Source organism: Physeter macrocephalus, chromosome 14, assembly GCF_002837175.3.
Source record: "Physeter macrocephalus isolate SW-GA chromosome 14, ASM283717v5, whole genome shotgun sequence".
Classification (NCBI taxonomy): Eukaryota; Metazoa; Chordata; class Mammalia; order Artiodactyla; family Physeteridae; genus Physeter; species Physeter macrocephalus.
Window position 1 is genome coordinate 83089251 of NC_041227.1, and position 23561 is coordinate 83112811.

A 23561-nucleotide genomic window follows, 5' to 3' on the forward strand; every position below is an offset into this window, starting at 1 on the left:
GCTGAGCCTCCGCATCCGGAGCCTGTGCTCCGCGGCGGAAGAGGCCACAGCAGTGAGAGGCCCGCGTACCGCAGCCCGCCCCCCCCACAAAAAAAAAAATAAATCCTTCTATCATTTCCTTAACAAAGTTGAATTTTGCTACTATGGCTCTTACAGCACATGTACTGATTACAGTTACAATTTTACATTTATTCACAATTATTTGATTCCTTGCTGTTGCTCCCACTAGGCTGTAAATACCATTAAGGGCAAGGATCATATATTTTGCTTATCAGTTAAGTCCTAGAGACAAGCACAAGGCCGAGTGCCTGGCACAGAGCAGACTCAAACATTTACTGAAGTAAGAAGTGAATGAATAGCTGTGAATGTGTCTTTAAATTTACTTCACCTTTCCTCTATTAGTGGATCCTTGGGCTACTTCCAACTTGACACTGCTATAAATAGTTACACAGAGATGTTCACTTCAACATTAAGTTTTCAATTATTTTCTTAAAATAGACTAGAAGACAACATAAAACTTTAAATCTCCCTAAAATTAATACACATATCTCCAGTGAGAATCCCAGCGGTTTGTAAGAAAACTTCTTAAACTACATAGACCAATTTATAAGTTATATGAATAAATAAGTCCCTGAGAAAATCCAAGAAAATTAGAAAAAGCATTAGCGTGAGAGAGACTTGCCTCTCCAGATTCTTAAACTTACTCTGAAGCCAATGTATTACAATGTGTTGGGAACTGCCAGAGAGACAGACAAAATAAATCAGTGGTACAGAAGATAATGTCTATGGACAGCTCCTAAAGTATGTGAGACATTAATATATGCCAAAGGTATTACTTTAAATCATTGGGTAAAGGATGACATTTAATAAGCTAGCTTTCTCAGAATTGGTTCTCTGTCTGGAAGAAAAACTACACTATGCAGAAAAATAATTCCAAATGGAATAAAGATTTTTAAAATTCTAAGAAGATAATTTAGTACAAGATACAAATAACCTCAGGAGGTATGGAGAAATATTTTAAGCAAAACAGGAAACTCTGAAGCCATAAACGTATTATTTTTACATAAAAAACAGTAAAAATAAAAACTTAAATGACCATATGGGAAAGAATAGTTTTCATGCGTAACATAGTATTTAAAAACTCTGAATGAATGAAAGAGTGAATTTGTAAATATGTACCTAACATCCGCCACGCAGGGAACTGTTTGAGGTCCTGGTGACACTGCAGTGGGAAAAAGAAATTACTCTAATGGAGCGGAAATTCTTGTGTGAAACAGACAAGGAACAATAAACACATGACATGTCAGGTGGTAATAAACGCAGTGAATAAAGAACAAAATTGGGGCCCAGTGGGTAAGGAGGCATTAGAGAGCTCATGTGACATTTCAAGAGGCCCAAAGGAAGTGGGGAAGCTCACTCCAGGTAGAGAGATTAGCATGTGGAAAAGCCCCTCAAGTGGGGGCTGTCTGCTCAGGAGCAGCAAAGAGGACAGTGCGGTCAAAACAGGGAGCAGTCACCTCACACCTGTTAAGAACGGCCATCGTTAAAAAGACAAGAAGTAACGAGGTTGGTGAGAACGCGGAGAAAAGGGAACCCTCCTACACTGTTGGTGGAAACGGAAATTGGTGCAGCCACTATGGAAAACAGTACGGAGGTTCCTCAAAAAATTAAAAATAGAACTACCATATGATCCAGCAATTCTATTTCTGGGTATTTATCTGAAGGAAAAAAAAAAACACCAACTTGAAAAGATACATGCACCCCAACATTCACTGCAGCATTATTTACAATAGCCAAGATATGGAAGGAACCTAGGTGTCTACCAATGGATGAAAGGATAAAGAAAATGTGGTGTGTGTGTGTATCTTGCCATTTCTGACAACATGGATGGAACTTGAGGGCATTATGCTAAGTGAAATAAGTCAGAGAGAGAAGGACAAATACTGTATGATCTCACCTATATGTGGAATGTTAAAAAAAAAAAGCATAAACAGAGAAGAGACTGGTGGTTGTCAGAGGCAGGCGGTGAGGGGTGGGCAAAGTGGATGAAGGTGCGAGAGATACAAGCACCTAGTTATAAAAACAGTAAGCCCTTGGGCTTCCCTGGTGGCACAGTGGTTGAGAATCCGCCTGCCGATGCAGGGGACACGGGTTCGTGCCCCGGTCCGGGAGGATCCCACATGCCGCGGAGCGGCTGGGCCCGTGAGCCATGGCCGCTGAGCCTGCGCGTCCGGAGCCTGTGCTCCGCAACGGGAGAGGCCACAACAGTGAGAGGCCCGCATACCAAAAAAAAAAAAAAAAAAATCAAAACAGTAAGCCCTGGGGATGTGACATACAGCATACTAACTACAATGAATTACACTGTGTTATAAACCTGGAAGTTGCTAAGAGTAGATATTAAAAATTCTCATCATGAGAAAAAAACTATGCAGTGATGAATGTTAACTAGACTTTTGTGATCATTTCATGATACGTACAAATATCGAATGATTATGTTGTTAGCCTGAAACTAATATAATGTTGTATGTCAATTTTATCTCAGTTAACACTAACAACAAAGAACAGAGTGAGCAGGCAGAAAGGGGCTGGCAAAGAGGCCACGGAAACCTAAGGGTCCGCTCCCGCGGGGAGCCCTCACGCATCACCACAGGTCTCTGGCTTTGATTCTGAATGAGACGCAGAAAAGTATCAGAGGATTTGGAGTACAGGAGAAACATGATCTGATTTATATTTTATAAGGTTCACTCTGGCTGTTCTTTGGAGGAAAAAAATATAATGGAACAAAGAGCAGCAAGCAGACCAATCAAGAGGCCGCCGCAACAGAGAGGACAGTGGCTCGGAAGCAGGGTGGAAGCAATGCAGGGACGGGGACGTGAAGAGAGTCTAAATGATGCATCCAAAGACAGGTGGACGACCCTCGCTGACGGCCCACATGTGGGGTATGAGAGCGAGCTGGCATCATTTGCTGACCGAGGGAGAGACTGGAGGGAAAGTAGGTTGTAGTGGTGGGGAAGCACAGTTGGCTTTGGATGTTAACTCTTAGGTATCCAAGTAGAAATGTTAAATAGGCAGTTAGATGTATGAGCCTGGATTCAGATGAGACTTCAAGTCTCAAAAATAAAAACAAAATCAAAAGACAAAAGCTCACAAGAGCACCTCACATGTAGTAAGGTCTCAATATACAGCAGCAATTACTATCAGTGAAAGATGCTACCAAAATGTTGAAAGGCTAACAAAAAGCCTGACTTCATCCTCATTTCTATACATATAGTGATGGAAAGCCTCAAACCCAAGGACAAATGAACAAGTCATTTATCTTCCAAATACAGGAGGACATGTTAGTGATTACACAGATGATATCATCTGACATAAGCACTTCAGTTATTTTCTTCTTCCAAGCCACAAAAGAGTAGGAATATTTCCAAGGCACAGCGCTTCACCAAGCACCAGCCAAATGTGAGTGTCTTTTTTTCTTTCCCCCGCCAAAACACCGTAAGGAATGATTTAGAACAAGAGAACAAGAACACATCCAAATTCTGGTAAGGTTTTGGTCTTTCTGATTTAACTCATCTAGTCACAAAAGACACTCCCACAGCTAGAGGCGTGTCTCAGGAAGCCAGATACGGAGGCTCCGCTTTCAGCAGACTCCACCTTTCTCCCGTGGGCAAGAGCCTGACCCCACAACCAACAGGAGGTCTGCAGGGTCTCCGGAAGCTGGGCAGTGAGACGGGGGATAGCTCGTGGACACCGCACTGTACTTTCTTTTCTCCGGCACTTTCCAAATGAAATTAAGTCAAAGGAAATGAAGATCCCACAATTCTAGGGGCAAGTTCATTTCCTATTAATAGGACGCTATTGTAGATGTCACGACACAAGCATATGTACAAACGGGCATGACGTGACCATGCTACCCCACACTACAGCCGACGGAAACATGATTTTAATACCTCACTTAACCTTCATCACCTTATGTGACAATTTGAAAAAAGCTTCACACTAAGACAAAGTAACAGGAGGGAAACAGAAGGAAAAAAGTCACTTTCTGGTGCTCGGTTTTGAGGAATCTGTTAGCCCATGCATGGATACGCTTCTCTGTTCTGAAATAAACACGTGTATGACAAATAGGCTTGGCCCTTCTTATGAACTGAATTGTGTCGTCCCCCCCCCCGCCCCAAAATTTATGTTAAAGCCCTAACCCTCAATGTGACTGTGTTTGGAGATAATGACCTTAAGGAGGTAATTAAGGTTAAATGAGGTCATAAGAGTGGGGCCCTAATCCAAAAGATAAATTTCTATTGTTTAAGCCGCCCAGTCTGCGAAATACAGGCTTCATGTACATTTATAACCCAGGGAATACTGGCTACCAGCTACAAACCCATTAAAATTAACAAACTCTGAGGACCTCTTTCGAAGTGCCAGACACACCCTCCCCGCCAACTGTCTGCAGGACCCTCATTCTACCCCAGGGTGAGCCTGCTCCAACAGTCTCTCTACTTTTTTAACAGCTGCCTCATTTTTCACAAAACCTCACAGAATAAAGTTTACTGTTCAAAGCCAAAACCCATTTCAAGACAAACTTTAAGTTGAAAACCCAGTAACGACAACTTGTAGAAAAAAAATATAAAACAAAATGTAAAACTCCTGGAAGGTGTAGAACCTCTTAAGCTTAAAATATAAGAGCCTACAAAGGAAAATGTAAATAGCTCTAGTTACCTGCAAAGTTTAAACTCTGGTAATTTAAAGATAAAACAAAACAAAAAGCAAATGAGATGGAGGGAATATTTGCATACATAAACACATGAACATGTTTAAGATATAATATATAAAGAGCTACTGAAATCACTGTGAAAATCCCCACTTCAGGAGAGGACAGTTTACAAAAGAAATCCACGGAAACTTTGAAAGTAATGTAAACTGAAATAAATTAGGTAACTTTTTTAATTAGGAAAAAAATCAAGAAAATATTTACTTTTTCAGGAAGTTGTCATTAATTTGTTCAAGTGACGCAAAGGATTTTATTAAGTTTTTTGGGCTGACTTTTTTTTCTGCCAGTGCCTCTGGGTCATTAATACTTTTTATGTGAAAACATCAATATGACATGTGTAAGCTTTGTAAACACTGAAATAAATCAAGCTCAATGGAATAAAATAAAGAGGGAAATGTAACTGATGATACCGACTGAACCAATACGTGTGGCAACGATCCAGACACACAGACATTTTATTGATGTCGGCACTTAGTGTCTGAGGCAGGACCACCATCTTCAAGATCTTTTGGGTGTAGCACCTGGGCCGTCTTAGGAGCTACATAAATAAATACGTGCTGAGTGAACGAATAAATACATTGTGTTCACGTTTCCTTAATGAAGCAATTCCTAGATAGTCAAATGACTAAGGTACACGTCACACATCTGGGCCAGCAGAAGCCACAACCAGATGGAAGATCTGAGATACCTTCACTGTCCTCGGGATTCTCCTCTTCGTTGGAGGCTTCGATGTCCTCGTCCTCCTGAGCAGAAACTGTGGAAGCTACACTTTCACACTGAGACACGTCTCGCTCTTCACGAGGCTTCCGTGAGGCCTAAAGGAGTAAAAAATATTGCTATTTGGGATTTAAGTAACTAAAAGGAAAGAAACAAACCTTCTCGCACCTGAGGTGAGGCAGAACACTGGCACGCGCACACCAGACCAGCAGGCTTCGTGTCCAACAAGCACTCTGGCTGGAGTGCAGTCACCTCGGGGATCCACTAACGGGCCTTTTGTGCAGGTGGATGAACGGCTTTCATCAAACCGATCCAAAGTTACATCTGAGCCGTTTTTGGAACTACTCATCACTATACATGTACAAACAGCCAAAACCCACAGAACTCCTGCTTTTTATTTTCATATATTTATTTTCTAATAAAGATAACGTGTTGGAATGTGGAAGACAGAAAATTATGTTAAGAAAAATAAGAACTGCTCATAATTCTAGCAGCTAGAGATTCTAAGTATACTGCTGCATTTCCTTTCAGTCTTTTACATGCATATACGTGTGTATAAATGTTTATGTACACATGTAAACAAAACAGGATGGCCCTATGTAGTTATATATCCTACCTTTTTTTTTAACAATATAATCATGAACTACACACACACCTACTTCACAAATGCTTCAAGGTTACTACTTTTATTAATGATTCCATTAAAACACTCTACCAATATATATTTCAAATTTTCCTATTTCAAGGCATTTAGGTTGTTAATAATGCTGCAATAGCCTTCCTTCACTAGCATTAAGAATTATGTGATTTCATAGGCAACAACTCATCGTTGTTACTGAATTTCTTTTACTATTAATGAGAACAAATTCCTTTTTTTTTAAAATAGGATTTTCCCTTCTGCAAACGACATGTTTACATAAAATTGTTCACTCTTCTCCTGGGGTCCCTTGTCTGTAAGTGTATGTGTTTATAGACATAACTGTAAGACATCAGCCATTCACTGTACTACCTATAGGCTCCCAGCCCTGGCAGTCCTCTGTTCTGTGCCTCCTACAGACCCTGCACATCACCAGGCATCAGCTGCCAGCCCCTCCCAGGGAGAGATTCCTCAGAGGTAATAGGTAACAGATTCCTAGTACCACACCAACTGTGAAAAATTACCAATATTCTTATTCTTATTTCTTCTTATTCTTAGTTTAGATATAAATATGCTATTTAGGATCCAACCTAAAGCATTAATTAAGTCAAGAGAAAAATCCATTTTCTGACATCAGAGTAACAGAACTAGATGAAATTCTGAAGACCAAAAAAAAAATCCATCCTTATGTTCTGAGGAAGAACACAAGGGAAGACTCCTCTGGCTACATTTTCTAAGAAGCCTTCAGAAGGTTCCATGAATGCTCTATTTTTGAGCATTAGCTAATAGCTACTCTATGGGTTTTCTCAGTGCCCAACCTGTACAGCTGCCCAACCTCTGGCAGCATCCACCCATTCTGCGGGGCGCTGTCCTGGACGGCTGCAGAAGAGACAGCAATTTACCATGACTGCGACATCCCTCTCTTCACACGCAGTGAGTGAGCTACTGTACCTCCAGACCCCTTCTTCATTATATGAGAGTATTCATTTTAAACGGAAATGTAACACCTATAAATCTTCCTCTGAGTTTTAACAGGTATTAGACATTTTGTCATTTTTTCCTGAAATCTTTTTAAAAGGATAAAATGCTCTACTCAAGGTTAGTTGCAACGTGAAATCTGAAACGTATCGATACATTTTTGGTACTCTATTAAAATGCATTCCTCTATCTTGTACTTTAGTGTATTAAAGAACATTTAATGGATCTTTTATCCATACACAACATACATTGTGACATCATGACTTGGTCACTTGGAAAATGAGTTACAGAGATTTTTAAATTTGGATACATTTCATTATATATCAAAATATCACATTAGTTATTATTACCACTAGTCTCATCAGAAAAGTCTGAGTATAGTGAAGATGTTAAGCTCACGGTGAGAGATACACACTTTCCAAAATTCTAATTTTTGCCTGAAAGCTGGAAATTTAAAAGTGGCAACAAATACTAATGGTTGTTTTCTTTCAAGACAGGCTCATTCATTTTCAAGAAGATGTCTGCAAAATATTCAGGTCTGAAAAACCATATCTGTTCTGTCATTCTTTTAATTAAAAAATAACATTCCATGGAAAAGGGGGGGCTAGCTCAGCTTGGAACTCAAACGACACAAGAGTGCCTTCCCTTGAGACGCGCTGCTCACCGGGACCAAGCAGAGGGCTCTCTGCACCCTCCCACCGTCAAACAGATGTGTGTGTAAGGCTCAAGATTTACCAAAGCCAATTTTTAGCTGCTTCATCAAGGGCATTCTTAAGTGAAATTGCCATTTACAAAACAAAGCTGCAACTGCTTGGAGATGAAGAGCATGCTGAGAGCGGTGGTACCTGGCCACGGTTCGTGCTAAGGCACCAGCACTCTCACTCACAGCTGCTTTGACACCACGGGTGCAAATGTCCGGACCGTGGAAAAAGGAAACATCTGAATATTTTTATGAAAATAGCTTTGACTTCATGGAACCCTCAAAGAGCTCTGTGGACTCTGAGAACACTGCAACTTCCTGGTTAAGGAATTTTCAATAATCTCTAATAATCTTTCAATAATTTTCAAAACTTGCCGGTTTTTAGTTTTTACCCCATGGAATCTTTCTGAGAAAATGTTTTCTTAATATGCCAAATCAACTAAATCAACATGGTAAACAGAACTAAAGTTTTCAATTCAAACTCCAAAATGCTTGTATTTTTCAAATCCAGCCCACAGAAACTCAAAAGTACTGAATCGCCATTAGTACTAACAGAAATTTTACTCCTTAGCAGTAAATAAACAAATCGTCAACTTGTGCCAAGAAACCAGCATTTCCCTTTACAAGTAAATGCAAATAAAAATACAAGATATGCTGATTCACTTTGTTATACAGCAGAAACTAACACAACACTGTAAAGCAACTATACTCCAGTAAAGATGTTTAAAAAATACAAGATACAAAAAAGTTTCCTTCAAAACCAATCTTTGAAACTCAAAAAAAAAAAAAAACTAAGTAAAAAACAGTAAGTAGAAGACTCACCACCCCTGATATACTTACTTTCTGTTTATGCTGCTGCAAGAGGTTGTCAAGATTGTGTCGTCTCTTATAGTTAAAATAGAAGTTTTTACATTGGGCTTCACTTTTAGTTCCCACCATTTTGGCAATTGCTGCCCAGTTACGACCATGTTCTACTAGACCTGTATTTTAAAAACAGACCAAACATTAACTGAGTAGTCACCTGATAAAGCAAACAAGAAAAATAATAAAATCAACTTAATCCACTGCATTCACAATCATTAACACCAAAAGTGTTTTTTCAATTATTTATTGATATACTTCAATGCTTGCTGAAATGTGATTCACACAAAACTCATTAACAGCTCTATTTTTCTACCCAAAGTTAAAACATGCTCATTAATGGAAGGACTCAACCTTATCCTTGTTATAGATCTCCCAGAGGACTAGGACAATGCTGGACACACAGTAAGAGCCCAAACACCGTAAACTGAGTGATTAGGTACAGTACTTCTAAATCTTTGGAAACAGTATACCAATACAAAGTTAATAAGGTAATCAAATGTAAGTGATCAACACAAAGTAAAGGTAACCTTAACACAAAGTTAAGGTTCCATTTATAATCAGCATGTCTTCAGTCCATTCCCAATCAAGGATGCCCTCAAAAATATTAACCAGTTTTTTTTTCTTTTAGACCTGTTGTAATACAATACATCACAGGAACCTACGCAATCTGACATTTCTTCCGACAAATGATGCATGTATGCACACAGATACATATGTGCAACGAGTATGGATATATAAATGCACAAATACAGAGAGATATTTTAGACATAGGTGTAACCAAGCAGGAATTTCTAGTACAAATTCATTAATTCATGGGAAAACATCAATTTCCCAAGGTTAACAACAGTAGCTTCCTTAACAATGATAACGGGAAGATCATCTCCAGATCCTGCTGACATATGACTAAAAGCTGGAAGGAGTGGTGCCTGAGCAGTCACGCGCTAGGACGTGCACCTGACAAAAGCACGCTGTGGCAGAGCTGACACCTACCTACTCCACTGTGACGCTGGGACGGTCAGATGACAGTAATACACGGAAGCATGACAGTCACAGATGTGCTAACCATGGCAATAAACTTCAAACAAAAATATTTTGAAGACAGAACACTCTAAACTGCTGTATTTTTGGTAAGGTTGGTTTATATGATTCTTAAATGCATTACTCATTACCAGCTAAACAGAAAATAAATCTGAAATGTGTCACTAAAAGTTCAAGCTATTTGCAATAACTTCTCTTTAGAACTACAAGGTAAATCCTTAACCCCCAAAAGAGCTGGCTAATCTTTCTCAAAATTAGCTTACTTAAAAAATAATTTTTTAGTTATAAACCAATTATCTATCCTTTTCGAAATTTTAGTTCAATCTCAAACTGTATGACATTTATAAGAAACAACAGAAGAACACAAGATCCGTAAAGTTCCAGAGTAAGATGAAGGCCACACAGCTAGGAAAGTGTCAGAAGCAGAATTCAAACCTTCATCTGTCTGGCTACAAAGTCCATGCTCTCTCCTCTGAATCATTTTATAATCAAACTTAGCCTTACTAAATGCAAACTGAGAAAGTATTTATCATTCTATTAAATGCAACTTTTAAATAAGAGACTTTTTATATCAAATACCTTCCCGCACTTTAACAGCATTTAATCACAACTATTCTGGAAAACTGAAAGTAACTATGGAAAACAGTACGGAGGTTCCTCAAAAAATTAAAAATAGAACTACCATATGATCCAGCAATTCTATTTCTGGGTATTTATCTGAAGGAAAAAAAAAAACACCAACTTGAAAAGATACATGCACCCCAACATTCACTGCAGCATTATTTACAATAGCCAAGATATGGAAGGAACCTAGGTGTCTACCAATGGATGAAAGGATAAAGAAAATGTGGTGTGTGTGTGTATCTTGCCATTTCTGACAACATGGATGGAACTTGAGGGCATTATGCTAAGTGAAATAAGTCAGAGAGAGAAGGACAAATACTGTATGATCTCACCTATATGTGGAATGTTAAAAAAAAAAAGCATAAACAGAGAAGAGACTGGTGGTTGTCAGAGGCAGGCGGTGAGGGGTGGGCAAAGTGGATGAAGGTGCGAGAGATACAAGCACCTAGTTATAAAAACAGTAAGCCCTTGGGCTTCCCTGGTGGCACAGTGGTTGAGAATCCGCCTGCCGATGCAGGGGACACGGGTTCGTGCCCCGGTCCGGGAGGATCCCACATGCCGCGGAGCGGCTGGGCCCGTGAGCCATGGCCGCTGAGCCTGCGCGTCCGGAGCCTGTGCTCCGCAACGGGAGAGGCCACAACAGTGAGAGGCCCGCATACCAAAAAAAAAAAAAAAAAAAATCAAAACAGTAAGCCCTGGGAGGACTTTTCATTTGGGAATTACTAAAGGAGGACTTCGAGGCTCCTTTCTGGCCTATGGCATAGGAGGACATGCAGGACCCTTCTTCTCTCCCATTGGGGCAGCATGAGTGGTGGGTGGGGGGAGCAACAGTGCTCCCTGACAGGCCACTTTAGTTCTAGAGAATTGAAAGAGCCAATAACCTCTTGAAGGTGGAAGTGGAGTTAGTGACTGAGGGCTGGCTGCCCAGCCTGCCCAGCCCACAGTAAAAAGGAGTTTGTGGTTTCTATGGAAACGTGGTCCAGGCACACACATTACATCTAGTTGAAGCCACGATTCTTCAGAAAAATCCAGAAAGCGCCCAAAACAGATGACATCAAACTGTACCAAGACTCACTTTAAGATGGCGGGACTTCCCTTAAACCTGACACTAGTTTCTGTTCCCTGCCTCTCCAGGTCTTCTTCTAAAAGAGACTGCAGAACTGGAATGGCAAGTACGTTGAAGTATCATGTCATCAGAAATGCAGTGTGGAGATGACTGACCTTGGATTATGCTTCCTTCCATTGGGTGCCAGAAGGGAGGATGTCCCCAACATGCTTGTACCTTATCCTGGGCCCAAGAGAACAAGTTCTGTGGCCGAACAATCATTTGAACTTTGCCAGTATCATTAATGAAAACCAACAATTCATAGCTACCTTGCAGCACCAAAAATTCTCTATAATAGGACTCAGATCACTATCCATAAGGACTTTCAGTGGGTTCTGGAGAAATCAAACTATTTCCCTTGACCACCATTATCCAGCTGTCCAGCCACAAGTGATCCAATAGAGACCAACAGTGTCCTTTCTTCAGCTGGCAGTCAACCTCCCTGCCCAGGGACGGACACGGGAGCCAATATCTCCTTCTCAACCCAACCCACAACCTCCTGTGAAAGCCCCGACTTCAAAGTAGTCCTGCCATCCTCTGACAAGCTGGGAGGCGCATTCCTCTGCAGAGGATAAATGTCATCAATTCCAAAAGATTCAAAGAACAGCCTCTTTAAGAAGTTGCCATTTGGAAAAAATATTTAAGCAAAGCTGTGCTTGATGAAGTCAAATAGGATTAGCCGCTCCACTAGCACTGCCTTCTCAGATTCATTCGAAGGTAGACCAGCTCATTCCCTTCCAAGTGGAACGAACTCAACAATATATCACAGTTAACTGTGATCACAGCTCTACGGAATTCCAGCTGGTACCTGGAGTACACCGAGGTGCACTTAATATTCCCCCATCTATAATCAACCTTTTGTACAGTTCTTCCTAATTGCCGGATATGTTTCCATTTTAATGAACTGTTTTCTTAACATATTACAGTTGGTCATTCCAGCACGCCTAATGGCCCATTTCAGTATGTTAAATGACGATTAGGGTCCTTTGGTTTGTTTCCCAGCAAGGCTTGGAGGGGGTTGGCTTTATCCCTTCCCCATTGCTCAATTTCAAGGGCACAATCACGAAAGATCAAAGGCAAAGTCATACCTGTTGCAGTCCACGTGGAGCAGGAGATGGGAGGCACTAACTGACAGTGCGACCTTGTGCCACTGTCCGTCAGCCATCCGGTACGGAAGTGCCTCCGTCCTGGGCCTGCCATTATGTATGTAGTGATATCGAATCTCATCCCTCAGACCACTGCTCTCCAGTTCGAAATAGCTGTATGTAAAGAACAAAAATGTGTTTTATTTTACTTCTGGATATCACAGCTATCATCAATCCTCATGACTTACTACCAGGATTCCCAGAATCTAAAATTAGCTCAGCTTGACGCAAAGAACCACAACCCACAATCAATTGTACAGTATGGAACCCTACTCACCTTCTGTCTGAGAGCCCTCACGGTGACAGCCTGAAGCCCTGAAATGGAGACTGAATGATCCGCTGTGAGTGACAGGCCACAAGCTAATTAGCAAAGCTTGGTGCAGTGTCGCTTAAGCATAGTTCAGAATGGAAATAAACTGTCAGAGAAGAGATGAGTAAGGCTTTATTTTTTTTCTTTCTTTTTTTTTTTTTTTTTTTTTTGCAGGCTTCGTGTCCAACAAGCACTCTGGCTGGAGTGCAGTCACCTCGGGGATCCACTAACGGGCCTTTTGTGCAGGTGGATGAACGGCTTTCATCAAACCGATCCAAAGTTACATCTGAGCCGTTTTTGGAACTACTCATCACTATACATGTACAAACAGCCAAAACCCACAGAACTCCTGCTTTTTATTTTCATATATTTATTTTCTAATAAAGATAACGTGTTGGAATGTGGAAGACAGAAAATTATGTTAAGAAAAATAAGAACTGCTCATAATTCTAGCAGCTAGAGATTCTAAGTATACTGCTGCATTTCCTTTCAGTCTTTTACATGCATATACGTGTGTATAAATGTTTATGTACACATGTAAACAAAACAGGATGGCCCTATGTAGTTATATATCCTACCTTTTTTTTTAACAATATAATCATGAACTACACACACACCTACTTCACAAATGCTTCAAGGTTACTACTTTTATTAATGATTCCATTAAAACACTCTACCAATATATATTTCAAATTTTCCTATTTCAAGGCATTTAGGTTGTTAATAATGCTGCAATAGCCTTCCTTCACTAGCATTAAGAATTATGTGATTTCATAGGCAACAACTCATCGTTGTTACTGAATTTCTTTTACTATTAATGAGAACAAATTCCTTTTTTTTTAAAATAGGATTTTCCCTTCTGCAAACGACATGTTTACATAAAATTGTTCACTCTTCTCCTGGGGTCCCTTGTCTGTAAGTGTATGTGTTTATAGACATAACTGTAAGACATCAGCCATTCACTGTACTACCTATAGGCTCCCAGCCCTGGCAGTCCTCTGTTCTGTGCCTCCTACAGACCCTGCACATCACCAGGCATCAGCTGCCAGCCCCTCCCAGGGAGAGATTCCTCAGAGGTAATAGGTAACAGATTCCTAGTACCACACCAACTGTGAAAAATTACCAATATTCTTATTCTTATTTCTTCTTATTCTTAGTTTAGATATAAATATGCTATTTAGGATCCAACCTAAAGCATTAATTAAGTCAAGAGAAAAATCCATTTTCTGACATCAGAGTAACAGAACTAGATGAAATTCTGAAGACCAAAAAAAAAATCCATCCTTATGTTCTGAGGAAGAACACAAGGGAAGACTCCTCTGGCTACATTTTCTAAGAAGCCTTCAGAAGGTTCCATGAATGCTCTATTTTTGAGCATTAGCTAATAGCTACTCTATGGGTTTTCTCAGTGCCCAACCTGTACAGCTGCCCAACCTCTGGCAGCATCCACCCATTCTGCGGGGCGCTGTCCTGGACGGCTGCAGAAGAGACAGCAATTTACCATGACTGCGACATCCCTCTCTTCACACGCAGTGAGTGAGCTACTGTACCTCCAGACCCCTTCTTCATTATATGAGAGTATTCATTTTAAACGGAAATGTAACACCTATAAATCTTCCTCTGAGTTTTAACAGGTATTAGACATTTTGTCATTTTTTCCTGAAATCTTTTTAAAAGGATAAAATGCTCTACTCAAGGTTAGTTGCAACGTGAAATCTGAAACGTATCGATACATTTTTGGTACTCTATTAAAATGCATTCCTCTATCTTGTACTTTAGTGTATTAAAGAACATTTAATGGATCTTTTATCCATACACAACATACATTGTGACATCATGACTTGGTCACTTGGAAAATGAGTTACAGAGATTTTTAAATTTGGATACATTTCATTATATATCAAAATATCACATTAGTTATTATTACCACTAGTCTCATCAGAAAAGTCTGAGTATAGTGAAGATGTTAAGCTCACGGTGAGAGATACACACTTTCCAAAATTCTAATTTTTGCCTGAAAGCTGGAAATTTAAAAGTGGCAACAAATACTAATGGTTGTTTTCTTTCAAGACAGGCTCATTCATTTTCAAGAAGATGTCTGCAAAATATTCAGGTCTGAAAAACCATATCTGTTCTGTCATTCTTTTAATTAAAAAATAACATTCCATGGAAAAGGGGGGGCTAGCTCAGCTTGGAACTCAAACGACACAAGAGTGCCTTCCCTTGAGACGCGCTGCTCACCGGGACCAAGCAGAGGGCTCTCTGCACCCTCCCACCGTCAAACAGATGTGTGTGTAAGGCTCAAGATTTACCAAAGCCAATTTTTAGCTGCTTCATCAAGGGCATTCTTAAGTGAAATTGCCATTTACAAAACAAAGCTGCAACTGCTTGGAGATGAAGAGCATGCTGAGCGCGGTGGTACCTGGCCACGGTTCGTGCTAAGGCACCAGCACTCTCACTCACAGCTGCTTTGACACCACGGGTGCAAATGTCCGGACCGTGGAAAAAGGAAACATCTGAATATTTTTATGAAAATAGCTTTGACTTCATGGAACCCTCAAAGAGCTCTGTGGACTCTGAGAACACTGCAACTTCCTGGTTAAGGAATTTTCAATAATCTCTAATAATCTTTCAATAATTTTCAAAACTTGCCGGTTTTTAGTTTTTACCCCATGGAATCTTTCTGAGAAAATGTTTTCTTAATATGCCAAATCAACTAAATCAACATGGTAAACAGAACTAAAGTTTTCAATTCAAACTCCAAAATGCTTGTATTTTTCAAATCCAGCCCACAGAAACTCAAAAGTACTGAATCGCCATTAGTACTAACAGAAATTTTACGCCTTAGCAGTAAATAAACAAATCGTCAACTTGTGCCAAGAAACCAGCATTTCCCTTTACAAGTAAATGCAAATAAAAATACAAGATATGCTGATTCACTTTGTTATACAGCAGAAACTAACACAACACTGTAAAGCAACTATACTCCAGTAAAGATGTTTAAAAAATACAAGATACAAAAAAGTTTCCTTCAAAACCAATCTTTGAAACTCAAAAAAAAAAAAAAACTAAGTAAAAAACAGTAAGTAGAAGACTCACCACCCCTGATATACTTACTTTCTGTTTATGCTGCTGCAAGAGGTTGTCAAGATTGTGTCGTCTCTTATAGTTAAAATAGAAGTTTTTACATTGGGCTTCACTTTTAGTTCCCACCATTTTGGCAATTGCTGCCCAGTTACGACCATGTTCTACTAGACCTGTATTTTAAAAACAGACCAAACATTAACTGAGTAGTCACCTGATAAAGCAAACAAGAAAAATAATAAAATCAACTTAATCCACTGCATTCACAATCATTAACACCAAAAGTGTTTTTTCAATTTTTTATTGATATACGTCAATGCTTGCTGAAATGTGATTCACACAAAACTCATTAACAGCTCTATTTTTCTACCCAAAGTTAAAACATGCTCATTAATGGAAGGACTCAACCTTATCCTTGTTATAGATCTCCCAGAGGACTAGGACAATGCTGGACACACAGTAAGAGCCCAAACACCGTAAACTGAGTGATTAGGTACAGTACTTCTAAATCTTTGGAAACAGTATACCAATACAAAGTTAATAAGGTAATCAAATGTAAGTGATCAACACAAAGTAAAGGTAACCTTAACACAAAGTTAAGGTTCCATTTATAATCAGCATGTCTTCAGTCCATTCCCAATCAAGGATGCCCTCAAAAATATTAACCAGTTTTTTTTTCTTTTAGACCTGTTGTAATACAATACATCACAGGAACCTACGCAATCTGACATTTCTTCCGACAAATGATGCATGTATGCACACAGATACATATGTGCAACGAGTATGGATATATAAATGCACAAATACAGAGAGATATTTTAGACATAGGTGTAACCAAGCAGGAATTTCTAGTACAAATTCATTAATTCATGGGAAAACATCAATTTCCCAAGGTTAACAACAGTAGCTTCCTTAACAATGATAACGGGAAGATCATCTCCAGATCCTGCTGACATATGACTAAAAGCTGGAAGGAGTGGTGCCTGAGCAGTCACGCGCTAGGACGTGCACCTGACAAAAGCACGCTGTGGCAGAGCTGACACCTACCTACTCCACTGTGACGCTGGGACGGTCAGATGACAGTAATACACGGAAGCATGACAGTCACAGATGTGCTAACCATGGCAATAAACTTCAAACAAAAATATTTTGAAGACAGAACACTCTAAACTGCTGTATTTTTGGTAAGGTTGGTTTATATGATTCTTAAATGCATTACTCATTACCAGCTAAACAGAAAATAAATCTGAAATGTGTCACTAAAAGTTCAAGCTATTTGCAATAACTTCTCTTTAGAACTACAAGGTAAATCCTTAACCCCCAAAAGAGCTGGCTAATCTTTCTCAAAATTAGCTTACTTAAAAAATAATTTTTTAGTTATAAACCAATTATCTATCCTTTTCGAAATTTTAGTTCAATCTCAAACTGTATGACATTTATAAGAAACAACAGAAGAACACAAGATCCGTAAAGTTCCAGAGTAAGATGAAGGCCACACAGCTAGGAAAGTGTCAGAAGCAGAATTCAAACCTTCATCTGTCTGGCTACAAAGTCCATGCTCTCTCCTCTGAATCATTTTATAATCAAACTTAGCCTTACTAAATGCAAACTGAGAAAGTATTTATCATTCTATTAAATGCAACTTTTAAATAAGAGACTTTTTATATCAAATACCTTCCAAAACTTTAACAGCATTTAATCACAACTATTCTGGAAAACTGAAAGTAGCTTACTTGCTCTCTAATAAGACATTCAAAACAAAATGAGAGAGAAAAATTCCTCAAAAGTGGGTCTCTTAAACTAGGCACACTGGGGCACCTTACAGGGCACCACACCATCAAAAAGAACTCGTAAGTGTACTTCTAAATTCTACTTACCATTGTGGAAGAAAGAACTTTTTTTTTCAATTAAAAAGAAATTAGTTCCATCTCACTCATTACCAATAACCCTAAAAACAAACAAACAAAGAAAAACAAACCTGAAGAACCTGAACTACTATCATTTACCTTTTTTAGCAACTTCCATTTCTTCTTCTGTCCATCGAGAGGTTTCTACAGGTTCTGTAGAAACTGAAATAAAGACAGAACCCAGTAAGCCAGAGAAAAATGAAGTCCTTCATTCATAGATTATATGGCACCAACCGTATAATCTATAGCCTAAATATTTATCTGACATAAAGCCACTTTAAAGCATTAGGTGAAAGAAACTATGGAAATAGGACGGTATCAGCCTCTCCTCTACTGTAACAGGGGGGAAAATCCCACACTCCTCAGCGCCACGGTCTTCCTCAATGTTCCTTAACATTCCATCCATGTCCACATGTTTGAATGCGGTGCCTCCCCACTTCCTAGAGCTCCATCCCTTCTCTCCTGAAGTGTCAAAAGCAGCCGCCGCCCTTCTGCCTCCTGCGCAGGCAGGCACAGTCCTCTCCTGTTCTCTGAACCCCCAACTCCCCCGAACTCCTGCAAGTTCCTGTGTTCATCCTCAGTGCCTGAAATCTAGCAAACAGATGGATCACAAACTGAACACTTTCTCCTTTACTTTAGAAAATTGAGACTCTCAGGCCTAAAATGAGCTCCTGCTATATTCTCCTTCTCAATTAACACTACTACCATCCACCCAGTCACTCCAATTATTATCAGGATCTTCAGACTAATTTTTGAAGCCTTAGACTAATTTTTAAAATCTTTCCATCCATCTACCACTCACATGCAATGATGTATGTCAATTCTAGTTTCCTAAATACACCCCCTCGCTGCCTGGACCACTGAATGCATAATGATGCCCTTCTAGCTGGTCTCTCAGCCTCCAGCCCTTACCCCAAACACACCTCCTCCACACTGTCACCAGAGTTATCTTTCTAAGACACCAATCTAATCACAACACTCCTCTGTTTAAAAACCTCTGTAGGCTCCCTACTTTGTAAGCAAAGCAGGATATAGTTCAAACAAGGCCCACCATGATCTGCCCCCATCTGCCTGTCCGATTGTTTCCTTCACTTCATTCCTGTTATTTCCAAAACTCGCGATTTCTTTCATACTTCCTGTTATGATAAACTTGGTACCACTGAACCACCAACGATGGTACTCATCATTAACATGATCCCTTTATAAACTAATGAAGACAGTCCTTAATAAGAAAGAGAAAAATGCGTGTACTCTTAGACCCAGTATTCCCTTGTCTAAGAATTTATTTCCATGAAAACTAATTTAACAGAAAGAAAATGCTATGTGAATAAAGATTTTTTTTTTCATTAAAGTGCTATACATATTAGTTTTAAAGGCTGGAGGAGATGGCCAACATCTCACAGCCATTGAAAGTGAAAAATGAAGATTACTTAGAAAGAGAAAACATTCGTGACATGTGCCCAGTTAGAACATCAGGAAACAAGGCGGCATGCACACTAGGATTACAACAAAGGAAAAAGAAAAACAGCTGTATTAGATAGTAAGGTTGGGGCTCATGTTCTTTCTCGAAAGATTTTGATATTAAAGTCTAACAAATTTAGGGCTTCCCTGGTGGTGCAGTGGTTGAGAATCAGCCTGCCAATGCAGGGGACACGGGTTCAAGCCCTGGTCTGGGAAGATTCCACATGCCGCAGAGCAACTAGGCCCGTGCGCCACAACTACTGAGCCTGTGTGCCTAGAGCCTGCGAGCCACAACTACTGAAGCCCGTGAGCCTAGAGCCCGTGCTCCGCAACGAGAGAAGCCACCGCAATGAGAAGCCTGAGCACCGCAACGAAGAGTAGCCCCCGCTCGCCGCAACTAGAGAAAGCCCGCGTGCAACAACGAAGACCCAACACAGCCAAAACTAAATAAATTAATTAACTCCTACCCCCAACAGCTTCTAAAAAAAAAGACAGAAAAATTATTGATAGCAGCAAGGGAAAAACGACAAATAACATACAAGGGAACTCTCATAAGGTTAACAGCTGATTTCTCAGCAGAAGCTCTACAAGCCAGAAGGGAGTTACATAAATTCTTTAAAAAAAAAAAAAAATTTAAAGGCCAGAATTTCAGATCAGCATTTCTAGGCCATGAATATCAGAGTTCCCTCCTGCCTCACCCCAGCACTGAAACAGAATCCCAAACAAAATTCTGGCCTGTTCGCTCCAATCTCGTCCACTCACTGGGTTCTGGCGGCGGTGGCAGAGGTGGGGGGGGCTCCTCGGTGGCTGCAGCAGCCGCAGCGCTGGCAGCCGCAGCCTCACTGGTCATGGACCTGGTGACCCGGCCCTTTCGGCGGCCCTGACTGTTGGCGGTCTTTCGGCCCCGGGGCGTGGCCTGCTCTCTCTCCTCAGTTTCTTCTGCCGTACTTTCTGTCTTATCCTTTTCCTTGGTGTTTTCTCTAGAAACAACAGCAAAAGAACGTTTTGTGTGATTTAAAAGTATACATACACCAAAAAGATTACAGCCTTGAAAATTCTTTAAATAGAAATCGAATAAAACTACCCAACCTCCCAGTTACTTCGAATGACCGCTTGGGCTTCCCATCAATACAAACTCAACCAGCCCCAAAACACGCTCACCCTCCCCACCCTGCTTCCTGCTCCCTGGCCCCCTGACCAGCAGCTGTTAACAGCACCAGCACGCTCACGATCACTCAGTTTACGGATCTGACTTCACCTTCAGCTCTTCCCCTTGTTCGCTACTCGTATGTGAACTAGTGCCTCGTTCTGGTCCTTTCCTCTCACTGATGTTTCTCCCACCAGTTCCACCACCTCTAACGCTGTCACCTCTGCGCACGCTCAGTGCCTCAGCAGCACAGTCGCAGTCTCTTACAACAGCCTTCCTGACTTCTGCATCCCCACCCATTCTATACTGCTCATGGACCCATATTCTAGCACAACAGCTTTGGCAATAAACCATTTCCTCCATTCTAATCCTACCTATTCCCCAACAGCCATGCAGCCTACTGAGTGAAGGGCACGCTGTAGCTTTCATTAAGGCTTTACCTAACTGAACCCCAACCTCCCTCTGCTTTTCTCCTTGAGGCGTCCTACGTTCCAATCGAATGAAACTACTATCTGCCATTTCCCAAAGAGGCCTGTCCATTCACACTACTCCCTCTGTTCCACCCACACTGACCACTAGCTCCTGCAAGAAGTCCTCCAAACTATCCAGGCAGAAGGAAACCTCAACCTCTTCTCAATCTCCCAGCATACTTTATTGACTCTGCTCATTCCTTCCAGGCTTTTTTCTTTTCCTTCAAGAGTACATGTATCTTTCCTAATTTTTCCTACTAGATCATAAACTACCTGGAAAGAGTACGTATCTTATGTATTTCTGCATCCTCCATAAGACCTAGCTCACAGCAGTAATAAATGAGCGCTTGTTAAATAAACTAGGGATTTTAAGAACAAAGTAAAAACAAGATATGGCAGTAACATATGAGCAGAACCACTGACCACGTGGGAGGATAAATGTTTTACCTGAATAACTAAAAAAAAAAAAAAAAAAAAATTTTTATAGATATCATCTTCCTAAAGCACAAAATTAGAATGGCATGCGTATCCAACTCTTTAAAAAACATGGCAAGTGATTTAGGCTGCTTTAGCTGCCGCAAAATTAGATAAACCTTCAGTATTTCCAAGAGGATTATAGAAATAACAATAAATATTAAAAAGAAGCAAACTACTAACACAAGCAACAACCTGTATGGATCTCACACTTATTAAGTAAATGCAGCCACACAACAGGAGATTACATACTGTACGATTCCATTTATATGAAATTATAGGAGAGGCAAAACAAATTAGTAGTTACCAGGGGCTGGGAATGGCGGGGAGGGAAACTATTGCAAAGGAGCACAGGGGAAGTTTCTTGGGGTGATGGAAATGTTCTGAGTCACGAGTGCAGCAACAGGTACACCAGTGCATACAACTGTCAAAATATATCAACCGTATACCCTTAAAAACTGGTGAAATTTAGTCTATGTAAAATTATGCCTCAATAAAGCTGATTCTTGGAGGAAAAACAAAAACCAGCTGCTAAGGGCCTCCCCGCACCCAACTCTGTCAAAACATGTACACAGAGATGTCAACGACAGCTGTCTCTGAGTGGCAGAATCACAGGTTAATTTTCTTTCTATTTTGCTCTCTCTTCCTGATTTGCTGTAAGGAACAAGAATTATTTTTATAACCAGGAAAACAGCAACAGCAACCACAAACAAACCAGGAAATCTGGACTTCCCTGGTGGCACAGTGGTTAAGAATCCACCTGTCAATGCAGGGGACACGGGTTTGAGCCCTGCTCCGGGAAGATCCCACATGCCGCGGAGCAAGTAGGCCCATGCACCACACCGACTACGCCTGCGCTCTAGACGCCCTGCTCCGGGAAGATCCCACATGCCGCGGAGCAAGTAAGCCCATGCGCCACAACTACTAAGCCTGCGCTCTAGAGCCCACGTGCCACAACTACTGAAGCCCACGTGCCTAGAGCCCATGCTGCGCAGTAAGAGAAGCCACTGTAATGAGAAGCCCGCACACCGAAAATGAAGGGTAGCCCCCGCTCACCGCAACTAGACAAAGTCCGCGCGCACCAACGAAGACCCAATGCAGCCAAAAAAAAAACAAAACAAAACAAAAAAAGGAAGTCTATTTTATATGAAAAATAAAATCCATAAAGCTGGAATAGAAGGTGTTATATAAATGAAAACTATTTAGCAGCATTTTTACACTAATGTACACTACCTGAGGTTCAAAACAAAAGATCCTGAGGTTCTTCCAAATCAAAGATTAAATTATACTCAGTGTATCTCAGTGATGGTGTATATTATTGTAGCTCATCCCTTCTGCAACAGAGTATGTCATGTCTGGCAAATAAGTCCATCAAGCCAAAAGTTATACTTACTGGAATATTCCACTCCTTAGTTATGTCAAATAACTATTAGGTGATCAAAGCACACATCCCATTGATTCTTTTATCTAAAATTTTACACCTTCAATAGATTCAATCTCATTATTTAAAAATAACTACAACATTTAACTCACTTAGAGTCCTCCTTTTCATCTTTTTCTTCTTCATCTTTCTTTTCCTCCTCTTTTTTTTCTGTTTTTTCTGCTTTATCTTCTTCTTTTTCTTCTACTTTTTCTTCTTGCGAGGGTCGGGCAATTTGCTGCTAGAATGAACCATCATTTGTAAAATTGGAAAGTAAAACAAACAGCTCCTCAAATCATAATGATGAATAATAAATATCTATGCAACAAATTTATGATTAACTTATTCACCAGCTACAATGTAACTAGGGGTCATGTATTAAAAATGAGTCTAATGCTCTTTAATGTAGTCTATATGTATTGCTTAAAAGGTCACACACACATATAAACACACACAAATGTTCATAGTGTCTGGATCCATCAGACAGGTGACAATGTTAAGATTCCACTTAGAAATCTGAGGTGGGTACTCTCTTTTTGTAATTCCCACATCTAATCTGTCACTTACACATTTCAATTCTACTTGAAATTTGATAATTTGTCAAACCATCCCGCCGGTATTAGCTCCCTAATATGTTCCCAAATTTTTCATCATTATGGATAATACTACAAGAAACCTCTTTATGCTTTTACTCTTTGGGGGAAACATTCATTTA

At 40.2% G+C, this 23561-nt stretch overlaps 1 protein-coding gene across 1 annotated transcript in view; it reads right to left on the reverse strand.

Annotated features, from left to right (window-relative positions):
* NCOR1 (nuclear receptor corepressor 1) overlaps nucleotides 1-23561 on the reverse strand; it is a 163875-nt gene that overhangs the window by 64207 nt on the left and 76107 nt on the right. The window contains exons 15-19 of the mRNA XM_024127921.3: nucleotides 22960-23084; nucleotides 20098-20315; nucleotides 17974-18036; nucleotides 16001-16140; nucleotides 5454-5580 (exon numbers count right to left, since the gene is read on the reverse strand). Of these exons, the coding sequence (XP_023983689.1) occupies nucleotides 5454-5580; nucleotides 16001-16140; nucleotides 17974-18036; nucleotides 20098-20315; nucleotides 22960-23084 (673 nt within the window). The remainder of the gene's footprint in view (nucleotides 1-5453; nucleotides 5581-16000; nucleotides 16141-17973; nucleotides 18037-20097; nucleotides 20316-22959; nucleotides 23085-23561) is intronic.